Raw genomic sequence first — 21,398 nt, forward strand, 5'->3', positions numbered from 1 at the left:
TTATCCTATTCAACATATTTTTTTCCTTTTTTCCCCCATCAATTATTATGTTCAAGTTGCATTATTTTCATAATACGAAAAAATTATTATTTTTTAAATAATTGATCTTTTATATTATGAATATTATGCTATGGACATATAATTTGTCATATCATATAATGATATTAATTTGTTTAAATATTATAATTTATTGAAAAATATTACATTTACAACCATTTTTCCTTATTATTATTATTGCCGATCAATCAAAATCAAATCAGCAATTATAAAATGGTGTCAAATAAGAGTCTTTCATTTGATTTTAATCAAACGGTAATAAAAGTAATTGTAAAGAAAAAGTAGTTGTAGTATAACTTCTCTTTAATTTTAATTAATAAAATACATATTTTTCATTCATTATTTATTAGAGTTAACAATTATTGCAGGTAAAATGAGTTGTTTGACACTCTAATATTTTGATTTAGGTACAAATTTATCTATTATTTTAAAATTAGAATATATATATATATATATATATATTCTGCCATAACATTTTTACATTTGTTAAAATTAGTCACATTTTTATCAGGATCTAAGTCAAATTCTAATGAATATGTGTTTCTAGCATATAAATCTTTATGTCACGTCTGTAGAAAAATGGAACATATTTTTATTAGGATCCGACGTCAAATTCTAATAAATATGTCTCTAGCATATAAATCTTTATGCCACAACTACAAAAAAAATGAAACATATATATATATATATATTATTAGACATAAAGTTGGACCTTCCATTTAATTTATTTCTCTTTCCTTCAATGTCATCCTATCACGTTAGTTTTGAAAAAAAAAAATAATACAATTGGTATCAGTAAAAATTACTTATTTTTTAAATTTTCAGGTGTAATGAAAATCTACGAAAGTGTTATTTTTTTTTTTTTAATTTATCGAATTAATTTTTGTTTAATTTTGAAACGTCCAATTTCCATTTTTTCAACCAAAAAAGGGTGATGAGCAGTAGTAACCATTGCAAGGTGAAATCAAATGTGAATCTCTCTCTCTCTCTCCATCTCTCTCTCTCGCTGCGGTGTGCAGTAGAATCTTTTGCAACACAGAGACATAGTGGCGGGTAAAATAACAACATTGCCACTGCCACGGTTTTGTTTTCACCAAATCACAGACATTGCCAACAATGTAAGTAAGCAACGATTGACGCAACAACAACGTCATCATCGTCATTCCCTCCTGTTATGTAGCGTCCTTTGCCCTCAAAAGTTTCCCATAATCTGCTGTCAGATCTGACTCACACGCTGACCACAACAGTTGGTAACTGATCTGATTCAAATCCAAGGTCTTTTTTGTTTTTTTGTTTTTTGGCTTCACCCCAGAACTTGGTGATCGGAAATTCCGAGGTTATAAGGCTCTGTGAGTGATGGGTGATTGTCAAATTTTGATTTTGATGGCTTCTGTTACATGGGGTTTTGGCACTGACTCTGTTGCTGCACTCTGTGATATGATTGCTGGAGAGTTCCTGTTAAAGCTGTGTTTATTTGGGTTTGATTTTGTGTGTTGTTAGCTTTAACATTTGTTGAAGAATTGGAAATGGATTTCTTCCTTTTACCGTGCATGTCAAAATTTTTGAATTTTTTTTATTTTAATTTAGATTTTTCTTAATTCTGATGTGAAGAAGCTTAAAATTTATTGAACAATTGGAAATACATTTGCTCCTATTATAGTGCATGCCAAATATATGAGCTTTTCATGTTGGGTGTTGGATTTTGCATGTATAATGTGGGGGCCTTCTTTTTAGTTGCTCAGTACTCACATTTTCATCGAGTTCCAGGATAATGAACACCCTGGTTTAAATCTCCAAAATTGGTTACTCTAATAATTAAGAGTTTTTGGTTGGACAATAGTAATGTTGTTATAATTTTATGACAACTAGCAAATCATTAGTGTTAAGCAGGTGCGACACTAGTTCACATGCTGTATACTCAAAAGTTACAGACACCTCCTATAAAAGGCCTTTGCTATGTTTCTGATCATAATTTAGTGTTGTTGAAGCTTAAATACATTGAATCATGATATGATATAAATGGTGATTTCATGCCTGCCTTGGGTTAATGTGTGTGCCAGGGTTTACAGTGGAGTGGGTCACATGTGGAATTTTCGACATTGACATAGATGATAATGAGCTACAAGGAATAAATTTATTTAACTTTTGAAGCAAATGTAGAGCAATTTAGACTGAACTCTCTGAAAACAATATAGAATTACAGATTAGCAATGATTTTTCATCATCAAGGTCAATGGAGCATTGGATGCTAAATGCATGTGGTGAACTGTGGCTAGACATGAATCAGGATTGCATAAAAATGTGAACTCTACTAGTGGTGAGGAAGATGCTAAGTTCTAGGCCTTGTTTTCCCCTTTTATTTGCTTATTAATGTCATTTATGGGAGCCTTGGCACAATGGTTGGAGTTGTCGCTATGTGATCACAAGATCTAGTTGCGTTAAGGCTTTATTTTCTCCCCCCCACATAGTGAGAGCTTCATAGCACCAGCTTCCCTTTAATAATTAATACCCTTTTTTTTTATCAAAAAAACTAAAAAAACTAAAAAAAAGTCCTTTATGCTTGAGAGCACAAATCATCTTTAATGGTCTTAAATTCATTCTTATTTCTATTTAGCTTCTCCCTCCTCCCTGTTTTGTCCACCAAAAATGTTGTTGTGTTTTCCTTGTATTCTCACACACTCTTTTCGACTAATTATTTTCACTTTCTTCCGCAGAAGCAGACCTATACAATAGTGCTCATACAATGAAGAATATAATACCACCTCTGCAAAGTGCTGTACCATCCCCTACTTTTCTGTGGAGGTTCAAGGTCTGTTAGTATATCTTGTATAACTTGTGTAAGTTTAGTGCAAGATATTACTCTCGTCAAGGGGGATTTCTTTGTCTGATTTGCATTGGGACTGGAAGGCTCTTTTGAGCCGGAGTATTTTTTATTTTATTTTTCTAATTTTCCTTGGATTTAAAAGAAGGCCAATAAAATTTTATATGGGTAGTTGGGTACTGTTCACAGAAGCACATAATGAAAAGAGAGAGAGAGAGAAGAGGGAAAAAGAAACAATGTAAACTCACCCCTTTATGACAGCTGCAGGAATGAAATTGCTAGCAAGTTTCTTTATGTTTGTTTGGTTTTTGTTCATATTAGACCTACTTGGATCTCTCAAAGTTAAACCAGATATGCTTTCTCCTCCCCACTTCGCAACTTATTTATTAGGTTTTTGCTCATAGGGTTTGTAAACAACTTACATTATTATTTCTGATTGTGGAGAATATGCTGCTGTATGTTTTAACTGCGAGCTTGTCTTTTGTTGCGACATTTATGTTATTCTGACGTTCCTTTGTAATGTCAGACGAACTCAATTTTAAAAACTAATTTACTCAGGATAAGAAATTCTCTTTTGCAGACTGAAATTTTTTAATTTGTGGAAGTCTCTGTCAATTTAATTGTATTCCTATCGTAATTGGATGTCTGTCTTCAGTTTCTGTTATTTTTTAACTCCTAGTGTATATGAACCTCTGCCTATTGTTTTTCAAGGTGACACTCTTTCTGATATGGGGCTTTATTTGCTGCAAGGTGAGAGCCTGTCTTTTCACTTTTATAATATTTATGAAAATTCTTTATAATTTCTTTAAAAAATATTTTACCTATTTCTTTTACCAATGAACATCTCTTGAGAAAATTCTTTATAATTTCTTTACCTATTTCAATCTAATATTTACTTTTTCCTGCCCATACATCAGGTTGGTTGGGATTCTGTCATGAGAATGGATGCGAATTTGCGAGATCTGTTTTTATACGAGGCATTTTTGTATTACAACCCTTTTCTTCTAGTGGTGAGTTGGGGGGTCAATTCTCATGTATATGTTGTACATTAAACAAAAATTTTGTGGAACTTTACCTGATGGTTTCTGTCGTTGCTGTTACAGACTATGATGGTCTGGCTTTGGGGAGTGAATTTGTGGGTATTTCTACAATCCAATGTAATAAGCTATGCCAAGATTTTTGATCTTGATCAAAACCACCTTTCTCACAAAGAGATATGGAAGGTAGTCAGGTTCTTTGCCTTCCTTTTGGAGAAAACATTATTCAATGCAAAGTGGAAAATTGTTTGATGTTTTTCTTGATTATCGATTTTGACGATCAATATTTCAACCACGGAGTTTTCCATGTCTGGCTCTTCAAAACATATTGGTTATCAAAGTAATAAATGCTCAGGCACTCGAAAACAAATTATGCCTTTGTATTGGTTGTAAACAGTTGAGAAAATTATAAAACAGAGAATTTGTAGAGGGACGGTAGGCTAGCCAAAGGTAGATCTGGGGAGAGAGAAGCTGTAGGTTGAAGCACACTTTGCTCCAGGTCTACACTTGAAGTCATACATAATGGTAAAGTGAATGCCAACATTACAAATTAAATAATATTCCATCAACATTGTAAATTCCCAGAGTTACCTGTCAACATATGCCTGAAACAGCAGCAATCAACATCCCCACAAGATGGTGCATCAACATCTCTCATGCCCATCTTGCTAACATTTGAATGAAAAAATCTTATGTCAAGACCTTTAAGTAAAGACATCTGCTAGTTAATCTAAAGATTTTACAAAGGGTATGCAGAGTATTCCTTCATTCAGTTTCTCCATGAAAAATGCCTGTTAATCTCTATCTGCCTTGTTATATAACGTCGTACTGATTATAGCAGCCTTGTCGCAATAAAGAGAAAGATATAGTCCAACCTCCAATCCTTGTTCTTGCTTCAACTTTAAATTTTTTGTTACAACAAAGCATCTGGAAGTTGTTTCAATAGCATGGTTTGATGATGCTACTATTATAAAGTATAGACCCATTATACATGTTTATATATTAACTCTATCTCTTGTGTTTTTCTCAGTGTAGCACTTGGATGACAATCATTGTCCCTACTAGCATGACTTCTTATCTCTATCTCTATTCTCATGGGGAAGTTTCTTTGGCTGCATCTCAACCAGTTTAGTATCTGCTCTGTTATTTCCTTCTAGCTTTCTCTCTCCTCTCGACCAGTTGAATTTGACTGCTTCCTTAAATATGACACTCATTGGCCAGTTTTGATATACATTTTTTTATTCTTTTGAGTACATAAAATGTACATGTAATTGTCATTTTTTGTACCAGTTTTGTGGGGAATTCTTAGTTATGATTTCTTGTAGAAGCTGATGTCTTAAATTAATGTTCTTAAAAAGGCCAGAAGTAACTCTTTTTATACGCCAGCAAAAGCATTGCTTCCAGTGATGCTTTCTATGAGAACCATTTTGTCTACCATATTTTAATCAGTTAATATACATGTTGCAGGTGCTTCTCTACATTTTTGTTGCAGTAATCTTGATCTTTCCCTTTGATGTTTTCTATTTGTCCTCCCGGTACTTCTTTTTGAGGACATTATTGCGGATAGCTTTCCCTTTGCAGGTAAGATTCTTGGCTGTCATGTCTGGTATGGAATTCTGAGTTGTTATCTGCATTTGGTTACTTTTATAAAGCACCTGCGACATCCAATAGGTTCTTTTTAGTATATTGATGTGAATTTACTAGTGTTAAAGTTACTGGTTTGATTCAATGGTTTTGATATTTTAGGTTCTAGTTAATTTTACTAGTTTCTATAAGTTTGTTGATTTTCTCATGGACGACATTTATAAGGTTTATCATTTTGTCTCACAAGTAATGGTTCTTTTCATACAGCCAATAGCATTTCCTGACTTTTTCGTGGCTGATATTTTAACCTCCATGGCAAAGGTATAGTACATAGCCTATTAGTAAATTTCTTTGTGCATTTTTCTATTACTTTATAAATGTCAATTTCTAAGTGCTTAGAAATTTGTATATTTAGATTATCACCTTACTGCTTTGATGATTTACTTGGGAAAATAAAAATGTACTGCTGTGATCTAGCCTGATGTTTTTTGTGTTAATAAATCATTCCTTTTTCTACTTCTCGCCCCTAATTGTTCATTGCATACAGGTGTTTTCAGATTTGGAGCGTTCAGTTTGTAGAATGGTAAACAGACAGGTATGATTCAAATCAAACTTAACAATTTTTCTTTTTGTTCTTGTGGTTTTTAGTGTTTAAGCTGTCTTTTGAGTTGATATAATTTTCTTATTGTAATATTGTGATAAAATATAACACAGAATGCATAGCATATGAAAGTATTTTCTGTATTCATATGTTTGCAGAGGTCTATTATTTATATGCACCTCATTGGATCATTTTGAAGCATTCGAGTAAAAACTTTGTACCCCTATTTTGCATGTGCACATTTCTATCATTGATCTTTCTTTATATTTATAATCTTCTCATTTGCATTTAGAACTTTGATAAAATCGGTGCTAAGCTGGGAAATATGAGATAGATTCATCTTATCTATCTTTTCCATTCTCTGTCATCTTTTGCCCGCTCAGATTTATTTGTTTCCTTCCATGTTTTTGCTATAGGGACTTTAATACAATATTTTCTTTTGATGATATGCAGGTTGCCACAATTGCTTGGCTTGAAGCTGATTCAGTTTGTGGTAGTCACTCAGTTGCAATTCCAATGGTTCTTGTTCTTCCTTATATGTGGCGTTTATTGCAATGTCTACGCCAGTATAAAGATACCAAAGAAAAAAACTGCCTCTTGAATGGTAATTGCTGTTGTTAACTTTTCCCCTTGCTCTCCTGAAAGTGTGAGATGTCCTCCTGGTTGAGCGGTTGTACTCTTTGTTATTGAACAAATTGCAATTACGCTTGGTTAGTTATATGCTCTATAATCACTTAAAGCTTTTTGATAAAAAGCAGGAGTAAGGCTTTCACTAGCCTTTGAAACTCATCATACATCTTTTTCATGGACAAGGAATTCATTGTGTTAATTTGAACAATAATTTCTATTTGAATATTTATGGCTTTGCATCTATTTCCTTGGTTTTTTATTTGTTTTGTATACAGTTTAGAGTTCAATTCTGGCATTTTGGCTGGCTGTCATATAGCTTGAGACAATATTTTTGTCTGTGGAATAACATTTGATTGAGAAAATTAACTTACTCTTGCATATTAACTACACTCACACATATTTTTAGATGAATGGGGGCCTACATCAGAGGCCAATCCTGCACACTAGTTACAGTTAGGGACCAAATAACCACTCTGAAACTAATTTGCTGAATTGATCCTTAAGTGTGAGTTTCTCTTTAAGATGTTCAACACTGCTTGTGTTGTGCACTCATGTCAATTGTTGCAAGCACTCTTTCTCATGGTTGTGATATATACATTTGCTTGATATCCTAGTATTCTAACTCCACTTGCACTTTTTTCCAGCTCTAAAATATTCGACAGCAGTCCCAGTAATTTTTCTTTCAGCCCTTAAATATCATGTCTTACCTGAGAAATGGACAAATCTTTATCGGCCACTGTGGCTTCTCTCAAGTGTCATTAATTCTCTCTATTCATTTTACTGGGATATAACCAGAGATTGGGATTTAAGGTACCAAATCCATCATCTTTCCCTTTCAGATTAATTGTAGCAGTATAATAGACCTTGCAATTTGCATAGATACCAGTATTACATCTACAAAAATTTGAAGTGTGTGGTACACTTAACCTTGAAATGACAAATATTCACCCTTATTTTGCTTTATATTGGAATTTTTATTTTTTTCCTTGTCTGACAGTGGTTTTTCGCGCATATTCAAGTTCAACAAACCAAGTCTAGTTTCCAACCTGTTTTATGGACGACAATGGGTAAGAAGCTGATGCATCTTCTTGCGACGAAGACGCTACACATTTTCACTTGATTTGACAAATCTTAATTCTTTGTTACAGGTATACTTTTGGGTAATTGGAAGCAACTTTATTCTGCGATGTTCATGGACATACAAATTATCTGCGCATCTGCGCCATAACTACCTGACAGTGTTTACTATCACTCTTTTGGAGATGTTCAGGCGCTTCCAGTGGGTATTTTTTAGAGTTGAAAATGAGTGGAATAAGATTACCAGGTCTGGTGTTCAACTCACAGAGATTCCAAGAGAGGAGGAAAAATTGTTAGGCTCCAACATTCATGATGTATAGAGAAACTCAAGCCAACCAAATTTTGCCAATGTCTTCATATTAGCATCAGGTCTAATTCAATTTTTAAGATAATATTACTACTTGCAATCCCAAGAGCATTTTTCTTCATGTGTTCCTGGCTTTATCAACATGAGGAGTTTTCATGCATATGCATGGATGTATGAGATTCATAGATATAGTTGATTCCATTGCTGAAGCAGCCCCTTAGCTCAGTGCATGCAAAGATGCTTTCTTCTGGAATGGGAAGAGATTGTAATGAAAGGAAGTTTCAGAAGTTCAAAGAAGATGAAGAAGCAAGCATACAATTGTATGCACATGTTCACTGTTTTTCATTCATGAAGAGCTGCAACAAGTAGTACTTTGAGAACAATGGTGGCCATGGGGGATGGTGCATTCTTTTTATATTATTTTTTCTATTTTTTTGTGTGTGATTCTTTAAATTTGATCAGCATTTGTACAATAGGAACTAGTTAGCAAACATGACTCTCGGCATTTCAAGTATTTGTTGTAAACATCATGCTATTACACAACTTCCAGAACGTAATTGCTACAAAATGAAGTTCTGTTCTTAATTGTTCAACAGGGATCTGTTACATCTGTAGCAGTCATATAATAAAATATTATTATCATTTTTTAAGAAATTTCTCCATCGATTTATCGATTAATAGATTAATTCGGTCGAGTCAGACAGCATCACAAAGACAACAAAACTTTTCCTAACAAGTTCTTAAACAGTTGCATAGTCACGACTTAAATTTGAAAACATTAATTAAGCTGAAATAATTCCTTATCAGTGCATGCCAATCGTAGTGGCTAAAAGTGGTTATTCGAATCCTAAAATTATAAGTTCGATTTTTGGAGAAATACTCTTGGAAAGACTTTTGATCTTTATCACGTCAGCAATGTATCTTGTCAAAATGTTATTTTTTATAGTAAAAACAAACACTTACACTAAAAAAACTGAATTTATTTTAAACTTTTTAACTCAAAATTAGATCCTTATTCATCTGTTTATTTAAAGGGGCTTATATCCCACATGTTATAGGAAAATGAAAATTTTTCTAGCAGATATAATAATGAGGAGTGAAAGAGCAGAATTAGAAAAGAGAAACAAAAAATTGATGGACCCCATATTTTATTGTATGGACAGGAAAATGCCTTCTCCTCATACAACATTATTCTTATATAACTCTTACTTAAATGGATATAAACATTTTAACCCATGTCTATTGACTTGGTTTGACCCTCTATATATTTGCATTTAAATTAAATATTTTTCAGTGAAACTTTTTTAAAATTAGTATTGTTATCTAATAGTTGCAGAAATTTTTTTATAAAATAAATTATTTCATTTTAAAAAAATATTACTTGTATTATTTCAAGCCATTGATTTCTTTCTGCACGGAACCTATTAATAAACTTTCCATGCATATAGAATTTCTATTAAGAAAAAAATTAAAGTGTTTAATTATTAACCAAAGCACTTGGATAAAATGAAACTGACACGTGGTTGTTCTAATTTAATCATTGTTCTTGCTGCGTCATTTTCTTAATTAATTAATTGATTAACTATTTAACCAATAGAGAAATTAAAAAGCAATGTTTAATGATAGGATTTATTTGATCGTGTTATAGTTTTTTTGCTTTTAAAATTATTTTATAGAATAGTTATGAAAATATGTGTCTTTTTTGTTTTTTTTAAGCTAAAAGTCAAAATACAAAACATAAACAATTCATACATAGACCACGTTTGAATACTGTTATTAAAAATATTTTTTTGATTTTCAGAACAAAAAAACCCATTTGATAAAGTCTATTTTGTAAAAAGTATTTTAAAAATTATAACTATCTTTTTGTTTTCTGAATCAATTTTAGAGAATATGTGAGTTGTTTTAAATAACTATTTTCATAATTATTTTACAAAACAGTTTTGAGAACAAAAAAATCAGAACATAATCAAACATACTCATATTCTCTAAATTTAATTCTAATAATAGGAAATTTTTTATAATTTTTATTTTTATTTACAAAATATACACTTTATCAAACAAGTTTTTTTTTTCTGAAAATTAAAAAATTGTTTTTAAAAACTGTATTGATGCTTTATTTATCTATTAACTTATGTCATTTTAAGTGAGAGAAAAATACAAACAATGAAAATTATGGGAGAGAAATTAAGTTATATTTTCAGGGATAGGATATTATAACAACCAATTAGTGTCAGTGTTTAAGAACCCGGCCCGGCCATCGACCCGGCCGAAGTCAGGGGTTACGGGGTCACGAGTTCAACCGGGGGTCATGGGATCACTACGCTGACCCGGTTTTATATATTAAAAAAATAAAAATAAAAATATCCTATATGAAAATATTTAAAACAAACCACCAATCATCAAAGATTCAAAATATACGTAACATAATTCACCAATTATAATTACAAGTCAATATTACACAACCTATTAAAGTATTAATATTACACTAAGAATGAGATTTTGTGCACCACTAGGGTTAGCCTAGTGGTGTGGGGTGTGTGTGTTAAGAGTGTGTGTAGTGTAGGGTGTTGTGTTCAATTCCTTGTAACCTCAAGAATGAGATTTTGTTTAATTTTCATCGACCGTAAGAATTTCATTTGAATGGGTAAAATTTTTACCTTTTCTAGAATATTCACGGCAACGAAGTGAATATTGAAGACGTCTAGGTCGCTAGAAGAGAAGAGAACGATTAGATTTAGGTTTGCAGACATTTTTCTTTTATATTTTGAATAAAATGATGTTTTTTCATGGATTTTTCTTTAAAAAAAAAACATGCAGTGACCTCCCTTGTCCCATTTAACCTGGGAGTCACTGTAACCCGGCCGGATTTTGGGAGTCGGAGGGGTCGATATGCATATAGGGTCCAACTTGTGACCCCAACCCTCAGAGGGGAGGGGTCAGGGTTGACCCGGGTCAACCCAGTGGCGGGGTGGAGTTTTAAAACACTGATTAGTGTTACTATCAATGTTACTACCAATCAATTTCACCGTTAGATCGATTATTTGGATCTAACGGTTATATTTATTTCCATCTTTATATGGTTATGATTCCCCATATTTAATGTAAAAGAATTAAATATGAAAAATCATACCCATACAAAGGTATAAATAAATATAAAATATTAAATTTGGAGAATCATAACCAATAAAAGACGGAAATAAATATAACCGTTGGATCAAGATAACGATCTAACAATGAAATTGATTAGAGTAACATTGATAGTAGCACTAATTGATTATTACAATATCCTTTCCTATGTTTTCGTCTCATTTAAAATAGGAAAAAGTGTTTGTCATTTAAAATGACAGAAAGTTATGTCATTTTAAGAGAGATACAGAAACAGAAAATTTGAATTTTAAATTAAAAAAAATCACTCACTTTCTCTCTCCCATGATTTCCGTTTTTCTGTGTCTATCTCTCTCCTAAGATGACATAACTTATGTCATTTAAAATGACAAATTCCAAACCTTTTAGAATAACTCATTTCTATATAGGATAAATATTATTTTCTTTATTTTTATATTTTTATTACAAATAAAAATTAAATACATAACCTAATATATTGTTCTTCGAGTCACTCTGACATGGTACTTGTCAACCAAGACAACATCACCCACCGACTCCAATCCAATGTGTCTTTCTCCAACATGTGTCATCCAAATGCAGGTTTTTTCATAGTTCTTCTCTCTAACCCCTGTTAACTCCATTTTCAAGTTCAACAACGGACCAAACATGCTGAATCCGAGGTATGCCACCCTTTTCAACTTACCCCTTTTTCTTGCATCATCATCATCGTCATCATCATTGTCCACCACCTTCCTCGTTTTTTTCCCCTCTACGAGGTTTTATGGTCGTGGCAATCGCAAAAAATTTCAGAACTGCAAAAAAGCTGAGAACTTTTCTACCGTTGATGATGCCGTGGCTTCCTTCAATCTCCTCCTTCATGCACTTCCACCGCCACCCATTGTGGAGATGAATAAGGTTTTGGGAGCAATTGTGAGGATGAGACAGTATCGCACTGTTGTTTCTCTTTGTGCTAGGTTGGAACTCAAGGGAACCCTTAACCCATCTCTTGTCACTATGAGCATCTTGATCAACTGTTTCTCCCATTTGGGTCAAATAGGGTTTGCTTTTTCAGTAATGGGTTGTATTCTCAAGAGGGGTTTTGAGTTGGATAGGCTAACACTTACCACACTCATGAAAGGGTTGTGCTTGAAAGGTTTGACTAGAAAAGCTCTTGACTTGCATGATGATTCTGTGTCCAAAGGTTTCAGGTTTGATGAGGTTTGTTATGGGACATTGATCAATGGTTTGTGTAAAACTAGTCAAACAAGAGCTGCCATTGAGTTGTTGAGAAAGATGGAGAGGCTAGGACTTGGTCCTAATTTAGTCATGTACAATACAGTTGTTGATGGTTTGTGCAAAGATGGACTTGTAACTGATGCTTGTGGATTGTGTTCTGAAATGGTTGCCAGGGGAATTTCTCCTGATGTTTTCACTTACAATTCTCTAATTCATGGTTTCTGTGGTGCTGGTCGGTTTCAAGGAGCGGTTAAGTTGCTGAATGAAATGATACAAGGAAAGATTCAGCCAGATGTTTATACCTTTAATATATTGGTTGATGCATTGTGTAAACTAGGGATGGTCAATGAAGCTCACAATGTGTTTGCTATGATGATTAAAAGAGGTTGGAAGCCTGATGTTGTTAGTTACAACGCTTTGATAAATGGTTATTGTTTAAGAAATAGTGTCAATGAGGCTAAAGAAGTATTCAATAAGATGGCTGAAAGAGGTCACTCGCCTAATGTTATCAGTTATAGTACCTTGATTAATGGATATTGCAAGATCAAAATGGTGGATGAAGCCTTGATGCTTTTAACAGAAATGCATCAGAAAAAATTGGTTCCTGATACTGTAACTTATAATTGTCTTCTTGATGGTTTGTCCAAATCGGGAAGAATCATGTATGAGTTGGACCTAGTTGAGGCAATGCGTGCTAGTGGTCAAGCCCCTGATTTAATCACTTACAATATATTGTTAGATGATTATCTCAAACATGGGTACCTTGACAAGGCAATTGCCTTATTTCAGCACATTATTGACATGGAAATTTCTCCAAATATACGCACATATAATATACTTATTGATGGTCTTTGCAAAAGTGGAAGACTAAAGGCTGCACAAAATATCTTTCAACTTCTTTCTGTGAAAGGTCATCCAAATATCCGAACATATAACATTATGATCAATGGGCTTTGTAAAGAGGGTCTGTTAGATGAAGCAGAGGGCTTACTTCTGAAAATGGTAGACAATAATTGCCCTCCTAATGCTGTAACTTTTGATCCCATAGTTCGTGCTCTTCTAGCAAAATAATGAGCATTGTTAGGGAAAAGAAACTTGTTCATATGACAAGGTTAGATACTTCAATTTTAATTTTACTTCTTTTCATATTGAATTTGTCTGAAACTATGAACAGTTAACAGATGCTTGTTTCTTTGGTCAAAGAAGTTGGAGTACACAGTGGCCTGACTGTTCTTGAAGATGATTTGATTAATATATATCAATATATTTTGACCTTATGTTTTTGCCGTTGGTTAACTTTTGGAGTCTTGAAATGGCTATTATCCTTCTTCTGTCCTTTGAATTCTTAATCTGCTTATTTATCCTTATGTTCTTAGTTGATGATCATGGATTAGAGCTTTATTAATAAAATTTTCCATCATGCAACAAACTAGTAGAAACTAAAATGATTGTCCTGCCTACCTTTTGTAAGAAACGCTTTCCTCTTTTTTGGTTCCTATTTCTTTTCCAAAATTTTGTGCGGTATTTTTATAACCAGAAAAAAGTTAAAATTGGCACATCTTGGTCACGCCATGTCTAATTAGATGAATTGTTCCATGAGGAGATTCTCACTCAATCAGTTAGAGCTTATCAACTAGCTAGTTTTAATTTTAGTGGCAATGGTTCTTCCAAGAATTTTCTTTCAGGTGATTTTATCTGATTCAAATCCTTTTGGTAAATTAAACCAACAGAAATATACAAAGGTTGGGTACAACAGAAGGTTTGGTTCTGCTGGACTAAAATCTTGGCTCACAATGCTGTTAACCTCTGGCTCTTGTTCCAACAGCAATTGGTAGGCGGAATTTCTTCCTCCAGGGAAGTTAGATTTTATCAATTATAATAATTTGCTCACCTTTTCTTCCATTCCAAACAATCAGGTTGGTGGATCTCTAAATATATCCTTGACAGCTTAAATTAGGTATATAGTACCCCTTAAATCTAAATCATTTGTTGTTTTGCCTATTTTTTCATTATTTTGATTTTTTTTTCATATCTATTATTCAATTTGATCTAAAGACCTAATTTATTTTTTGTTGGGGCATTCTGTTAGGCATGAGCCTCAGCAACAGAATATGGTTTGGAAGGTGTATTCACGGTGGAATAAAGTGCACTACCTATTGCCTCAAATCCAATGTTTCATGAGAGGACTAAAAGCATTGAAATAAATTGTCATTTCATTAGAGAGAAGATCTTATCTGGAGACATCTATCACTCACTTAGTTAATTCAAATAAACATCTTACTGATATTTTCACCAAGTCCTTGAGAAGTCCCTGGATAAGTTATATATGTAACCAGTTTAGCACATATAAATTATATATATATATATATATATATATATATATAGGGAAATATACTTTTCCTTTCATTGCAAAAAATTTTTTGTGTAGCAATCGATTTACACTGTGTACCATAGTTATTAAAACCGGACCGACCCAGTCGGGTCGACCCTGGAACTGGTAAACCGGTCCGGTTGAAGCAGCGGATCGGCCATGCATCAGAACCGGTGCAAACCGGCCGATTTTCATAAAAATCGGTGACCCGGCCCGGTCCCAAAAAAAAAAAATCCAAATTTTTGTTTTTTTCAAAAAAAATCATAATAGCCATATTTGAATATTTTTTTGCTTGTTGACTTACATAAATTATGTACCTACAACACTAATATTATCTCAATTATGTACTATGCATAAAATTTTGAATTAATTTATAGTTAGAGATGTCGTTTTCTGAACCTAAAGCCCCGTATCACGATCATTATATTTTTGTTTGATTTTTTATTTGATAATAATATGTGATTTATTATTTTTTGTATTAAAATATTTGAAATTTTTATCATTTTTTTTAGATATTTGAGTATGTTTATAATTTTTTAATATAAATTATAAAATTACATATAATTACCGGGTCATGCGGTTGAACCAGTGACCCATTGGTTGAATCAGTGACCCGGTACCTCGACCGAGTCAATGACCGGGCCGGTTTTAATAACATTGTTGTGTACTACGGGTAGTACATAGTTATAATAAGAACATTGTTTTTTTTCTCTCCGCCATGTCAGCCGACAATGTCTGAGGAGAGAGAAAAAAACAGTTTTATTATTATAACTATGTACTACCCATAGTATATAGTGTAATCAATTGCTGCAAAAAAATTTCTTTGCAGCAACAGTAGAAAAAATGCACCCATATATATATATATATATATATATATATATATATATATATATTAGCTTGATGGGGAGTGTTGGTAAGTATATAAGTAGTGTCTGGATTCATTGTATAAGCTAACCATAATCATGTAATTATGATAATTAGTATATATGTGATTTTTGTATTTATTACTTTTCATCTATATAATTAACTCTCCCCTATAAGGATTTCTTCGTATATCTCTCCTTTTCTCTTCCCTTACTTAACAACTGTTCTCAAAGTTAGGTACCTCATCATGTGTTATATGTAGTTAGAAACCAGATAAGCTTCTGAAAATAACTACCAATAGAAACTATAAAAGTTTTGGCAGGATGTTTCATTTCCGGATATTGCAAGATTTCAATAGGAAAGTGATGTGTCAGACAATGCACATCCTAAATGATCTTGGCTGTAGTTGTATCTTCTTTGAGCCTTTATTATTCTTTCAGATAAAAAAGAATGGATGGAGGTAGAAAACAAGAAAATAAACTTGAAACTACTTGAATACATGGAAGATCATGCCTGCTCCTATCTTGCCAGTAAATGTGACGTAAGAGAAGTAAAAATCTTGTTTCAGTTACAGGTTTATGTTAGCCATGTTTTCCACTCATTACTTGATTTATGATAATCTTTCTTCAGGCAGAACAAGCTCTAGAATCAAGGGTCAAGAAAATGGCAGAGATGTATATCAGCAAGAGTTTAATCAAGAACGGGGGGAAATAGTTATTCCATAGCTTGAGTTGGCACAAGTTTGCCCATTCTTTTCAAGAGCATACCTACTAGAGTTGATTTTGTCTAGAAGTTTTTAACTCAATGGCATTTTGATGATGTTTCAGGAAATGAATTTGAGCCCTTCAGCTTACTCTTTAATGGGAGATTAGATCAGAATATCTGATGGAAAACTTAGTTTGCTTGGATATACAAAGTTTACAATTTATTGCAGATTTTAATTTATGTTAATGTCTCCAAATATCTTGATTTGTTTTATAAATGTGATAGGTTTTATCCTTATGGATTTTATTGCCTCTAAAATTCAACAAGAATAATCCAGTCTTATACCACTAAATTCAGTCAATAATGACATGACTCTATTGAGCCATTGTAATAGGTTCTGGTGCATGGGCTGTTGTTTTACACTGAAGAAGTAACTGGTTTGCTGATTGTGTGGAAATGGGTGGAAGAGACACTACTCCACTTCAAGTTATTCATCTATATTATTTTTTTATTTATTTTTTCTGTATGTGTGTGTGTAAGCAGACTTATAATGGGATCACAATCATAAGCACTCCAAATATCCTTTCCCTATGTGCAAAATTAACAGATTCAAATTGGCCACTGAATCTTCAATTAAGGGTATCACCTTTTACATTTAATTTCTTTGTTCCTTTTTTGGATTGAATTTGTTTAAATTCTAATTACACTGGTTCTAATCATTAAGAAAGATTTAAATTGATATAATTTAGGTCCAAAAAAAAATATTCAAAAGAAGAAGAAAATATATCTGTAAAATGTTAAGTAATTTTGAATACAATAAGTTCATTTAAACAAATACTTAATTTGAATTGATTTAGACTTGAGTCTAATTGGTTTAAAAATCAAACTCACTCAAATTTAAACAGATTTTTAGATTATTCTAGAATCAAATCATTTCCTATTTTTATTTTTGTTAGTATTTCTATTAACTGGTTCATCTTTTAGGACTAATTCGGTCGGGGATTGAAAGCAGTTAAGGATTCTCTCTTTCAACAGATGCACTTCTCTGATCTTGAACTTGCGTTCTCCATCTTACGAGAAATTTGAGCTGCTACCACTCGGCTAACGTCTTGTTAGTTAATCATTTCATTTCCTATTTTACGATTTCATTTCAAAATGAAATTGATTTCTAACTTTTCGAAATATGTGATTAATGTTTGTCCACATTACCTCCTCCTATCACCCAATTTTTTTTTGGGGTGGCTGTAATGTGACACATCTCAAAAGCACTGAAATTGTGACCACATATGCAAGTCAACCGTCCACCATTTACAACCCAAGTCTTCATAATATCTTTCATTAAGCATGCCTCAGTTTTGAGTAATCATTAAGCCCTAAACCAACGTACTTCAGTCACCCTCCATTATATTTTCAAGATAAGCTCCAATGCAATTTTTGCCCCACTACCCACACATATGATGAAAACCATGAATCATAAGAACAAAAGAATTAGTGGAAAAGAAAAAAACATAAAATGAAATTCCTGTTAATGTTGGAGTCAAAAAGAAATTAGTGTTAATAAAAAATGAGTAAACACCCTTTTTAATCCCTGGCAATATCTATGAAGTCCTTTTCGGTACTTGGCAATAAAAAAGGACCAAATGGTCCCTGAAAGTACAAGAAAAGGGTCACTCTACATATTCGGGAGTTGACATAAGGACTAACATGATCCTTTTTTTGTAATTTCAAGGACCAATTTGGTCCTTTTTTATTTCCAGGGATTAAAAAGGACTTCGTAGATATTGACAGGGACTAAAAAAGGTGTTTACTCATAAAAAATTAATTGATTTCATTATTATTGACTATATGGTTATTATGAAAAAAATTATTGAATATATTATTGATTATAATAATAAATTGATTGCCTCCATTACTATTAACTAGATATTCCCTTGATTTGATTCAATAAAGAGACAAACATAAGATTCACCAAAAAAAAGAAAAAGAGAGACAAACATAAGAAATTGAGCAGTGAAGGTACAGAGAGTGAGTGGGTTATTTAAGAGAGCAAAAGAAAGAAAAATAGATTTCAATTGTGACTATTGATTAAAAGAGTACGAAAAAATATCTAGTGGTGTATATGAAATATGAGAAAGGATCCGTTTACAAATTTTTTTTTACAAATTATACTAAGTATGACCGGTCATACACTCTTGATTGGATACTTAGTGTAGTTTGTACGAGTTTATAAATAAAAAGTTTGTAAATATAACATTTCTCATAAAATATAGTCATATACGAGATTTTAAGATTTTATAAAACAAATAAGTTTTTTATAATGCGCATAGTCTGAAATTTTTCTTAAAATTTTTTTATTCTTAGATGGATATAAGAATATTTTGTTGAATTAAGTTAAATTTTGTCTGTGCACTCCTGTAATTTTGTAAAAATACTATTATTGGAACCCCTAAAATTTTTCAGACTTCTTTTAAAATAAAAACCTTCATAAAAGCGAATAAAAATTATTTAATATGATCATATCACATGTCCTAATTATTCATAGACAAATCAACGATTATAAATTTGGCACTACTTAATTATTATTTTTTTGGCTTTCTTATCAAATATATATTACTATTGTTTGGTCCACAAGATATTAAATAACACATCAATGGATCCAATTCCCTCATGATTCTGTCCTTTTAAATATAAATATAAAGCGTGTTGCTCACGTAGCACTCACAATATTGTCCCTATTACTTCATTTGGATTCAACTCTCTCCTTCTAATAGACCACCAAAACTAACATTCACACTCACTTCATATCCATATCCATATCTTCCTCTCTCTCTAAGTGATGGCTTTTAACCACAGGAAGGGACCAATCTCAAGTTCCAAAGCCATAGCCGATGCAGTCTCATGGTGCTGTTCATTTCTTGTGGTGTCCCTTATATTGCTATGCATATTCAGGGAAAGCTTTATGATTCAGAATCATGAGAACTTCACAGGAAGCCAATTAGTCTTGTCAAAACCATGTGACGAAATATATGTGGTTGGAGAAGGTGAGACACTTCACACAATCAGTGACAAGTGTGGTGACCCCTTTATAGTGGAAAAGAACCCTCATATCCATGACCCAGATGATGTCTTCCCTGGTCTTGTTATCAAGATTACACCTTCACAACATAGCTAGAATTCTAAGTTAAATGTGTACATGCATCTTTTTTAATATAAATTCTTCCTTATTGACACCCTAAAGAATGCATAACAGGAAGAAGAAAAAAAAAAAAAAATTCCCTTTTACTCTTTTGGATTGTGTTGTGTATCTTCTAAATCAATGTGATATTAGTTTTTTTTTTTTTATGGTTATGGAAGTATATAAATATTGAAAATTCCTTGCATTGTCTGCAGTTTTTGTTAGAGTTGAATCAAAAGTTAGTGAGATGAAATATTGATTGGGTCAATTATTATTGATTATAATGGCTATAATAAAGGTTAGTGAATCCTTTCGTGAATAGTATATATCACCGTTTATACATAAATTAATAATCATAATTTTAATAAAGAGTTCATAAAATGAGAAAATGGTTCATTCAAAGATTAAAGGTCACAATTTTCATAAAGAAGTTCAAGAAAGTAAAAATTGTTACTTTATTTGCTAACTGTTGATCTGCAAATTGTGATATTTCACGTTACAGGTCATGTGAAAAGAAGACACATGAGATTCATAATAGAGAATTGATTAATAATTGCTATAATGAAAAATTGATTAGAGGATATGATTGTTGAATATAATAATTTTAATGAAAAATTAATTGACTCTATTGTTGTTTGCCAAAGGAGTGCATGTAATGCTAATTCCTTGATTAATGTTAATTTGCAAGAATGACAAATTATTTTTAAAAAAAGAAACAATTAAATGGTAGTAGATCAGTTGGTGTATGAGAAGTTGAACAAGTGGGGGCGAGAGCATGTGTTCGATCCTCTCCAGTATCACCTTTGGAAGAGATTTAAAGCCTTAATCTTGAATCCGGACTAGCTGCGAAACGATAAACCGATTGGAATATTTAAAAAAAAAAAATGTAACAAATATACTTGAGAGAGAGTGAGTGAGTGAGTTGTTTGAGAGGGAAAAAAAGAAAAAGAGAACTCACTTGTGACTCTTGTATAAAATAATATGAAGAAACCTGCATATACAAAGAAGGCAATTTAAAGCACAAAAATGGTTAATCAATTTACTTCAACGCCTGAAATTCTATATCTTACATACATATATCATAAAGGGTGAGTTAATGATTATTGATTGGTTGTAGAATTAACTAGTAACATGTTCAATGAAATAAAATACATACAATTAGATTTGTTATTTTTGGTAAGTTAAATATTCTTTACTGTAATAACAATATATAAATATTTTAGAAGTTTCCTCAATTAATGTTAAGACTTCTTTTGGCATATTTGTCAGTTGCAGTAGCTAGATATTGAGAAAACCTTAGGTGCATCTATGTCAAAAACGAAAAAAAAAAAATAGAACTTAAAAAAATTTATAAAAGAATATATAAATTAAAATGAAAATAAAATTTTTCTTTTTAATAAAAAGGAATGCCGACTTCAGTGCTCCCATAATAATAAAAACATTTGGCTAGATATTCTTGATAGAGTTGTCACATCTCACTTTAAAATTATCAGTAATAGACAAAATTTAGTAAATGGTACATTGAATTAGTGAAAATTCTAAAAAAGAAGCTTCCAAAAGCTTTATTTGTCTTGGAATGATTCTGACAGCTATGTCAATTGAAGTTCTCCATGATCCTCATCTATTCAAGACCTTTCTACTAGGTAGGTACGTAGGAGAACATGATTTTATTTAACAGTTTTATTAATCTTATATTAAAAGGGATAACTTATCTTATGTCATAGAGATAAATTTGAGAGCTCCACTACCTGAAAAATAAAAATAAAAGAAAAGAAAAGAAAAAGTGACACATTTATCGAAGGAAGTGTAGGAGAGAAATTTATCA

The 21,398-nt window shown here is 32.1% G+C and overlaps 3 protein-coding genes across 7 annotated transcripts; all 3 read left to right on the forward strand.

The window, feature by feature from the left end:
* Positions 1 to 1,088: 1,088 nt before the first annotated feature.
* LOC133286533 (uncharacterized) lies at positions 1,089 to 8,703 on the forward strand. Of its 2 annotated transcripts, none has more exons than XM_061483959.1 (13): positions 1,089 to 1,307; positions 2,772 to 2,866; positions 3,590 to 3,628; positions 3,796 to 3,888; positions 3,982 to 4,101; positions 4,946 to 5,041; positions 5,383 to 5,496; positions 5,767 to 5,820; positions 6,047 to 6,094; positions 6,554 to 6,704; positions 7,375 to 7,540; positions 7,728 to 7,797; positions 7,879 to 8,703. In XM_061483959.1, exons 2-13 carry the CDS (start codon positions 2,801 to 2,803, stop codon positions 8,125 to 8,127), a joined length of 1,266 nt encoding a protein of 421 aa, XP_061339943.1. In that variant the 5' UTR covers positions 1,089 to 1,307; positions 2,772 to 2,800; the 3' UTR covers positions 8,128 to 8,703. The 2 variants fall into 2 exon arrangements, with proteins under 2 accessions (XP_061339943.1, XP_061339944.1); XM_061483960.1 differs by lacking the exon at positions 1,089 to 1,307 and adding an exon at positions 1,335 to 1,406.
* Positions 8,704 to 11,786: 3,083 nt separating this feature from the next.
* LOC133286534 (putative pentatricopeptide repeat-containing protein At1g12700, mitochondrial) lies at positions 11,787 to 14,791 on the forward strand. Of its 4 annotated transcripts, XR_009748138.1 has the most exons (4): positions 11,787 to 13,569; positions 14,189 to 14,289; positions 14,375 to 14,415; positions 14,548 to 14,791. XR_009748138.1 is itself a non-coding variant. In XM_061483961.1 (2 exons), exon 1 carries the CDS (start codon positions 11,889 to 11,891, stop codon positions 13,527 to 13,529), a length of 1,641 nt encoding a protein of 546 aa, XP_061339945.1. In that variant the 5' UTR covers positions 11,787 to 11,888; the 3' UTR covers positions 13,530 to 13,569; positions 14,189 to 14,791. The 4 variants fall into 4 exon arrangements, 1 of the variants encoding a protein (XP_061339945.1); XR_009748137.1 differs by having other exon boundaries at positions 14,189 to 14,415; XR_009748136.1 differs by having other exon boundaries at positions 14,375 to 14,791.
* A 4,347-nt stretch (positions 14,792 to 19,138) lies between these two features.
* Positions 19,139 to 19,778, forward strand: LOC133286546 (uncharacterized). Its single transcript, XM_061483978.1, has one exon. It carries the CDS (start codon positions 19,235 to 19,237, stop codon positions 19,568 to 19,570), a length of 336 nt encoding a protein of 111 aa, XP_061339962.1. The 5' UTR covers positions 19,139 to 19,234; the 3' UTR covers positions 19,571 to 19,778.
* Positions 19,779 to 21,398: the final 1,620 nt, after the last annotated feature.

The sequence above is a fragment of the Gastrolobium bilobum genome, unplaced genomic scaffold (genome assembly GCF_033153095.1).
Source record: "Gastrolobium bilobum isolate Gb01-03AN ecotype WA unplaced genomic scaffold, APGP_CSIRO_Gbil_v1 utg341, whole genome shotgun sequence".
Taxonomy (NCBI): domain Eukaryota; kingdom Viridiplantae; phylum Streptophyta; class Magnoliopsida; order Fabales; family Fabaceae; genus Gastrolobium; species Gastrolobium bilobum.

Coding starts and splice junctions, on each gene's coding strand:
- LOC133286533 (XM_061483959.1), top strand. CDS start 2,801: ATGAAGAATATAATACCACCTCTGCAAAGTGCTGTACCATCCCCTACT. Junction 4,102..4,945: donor CTCACAAAGAGATATGGAAG/GTAGTCAGGTTC, acceptor TGTTTTTCTCAG/TGTAGCACTTGGATGACAAT. Junction 6,095..6,553: donor GTAGAATGGTAAACAGACAG/GTATGATTCAAA, acceptor GATGATATGCAG/GTTGCCACAATTGCTTGGCT.
- LOC133286534 (XM_061483961.1), top strand. CDS start 11,889: ATGCTGAATCCGAGGTATGCCACCCTTTTCAACTTACCCCTTTTTCTT.
- LOC133286546 (XM_061483978.1), top strand. CDS start 19,235: ATGGCTTTTAACCACAGGAAGGGACCAATCTCAAGTTCCAAAGCCATA.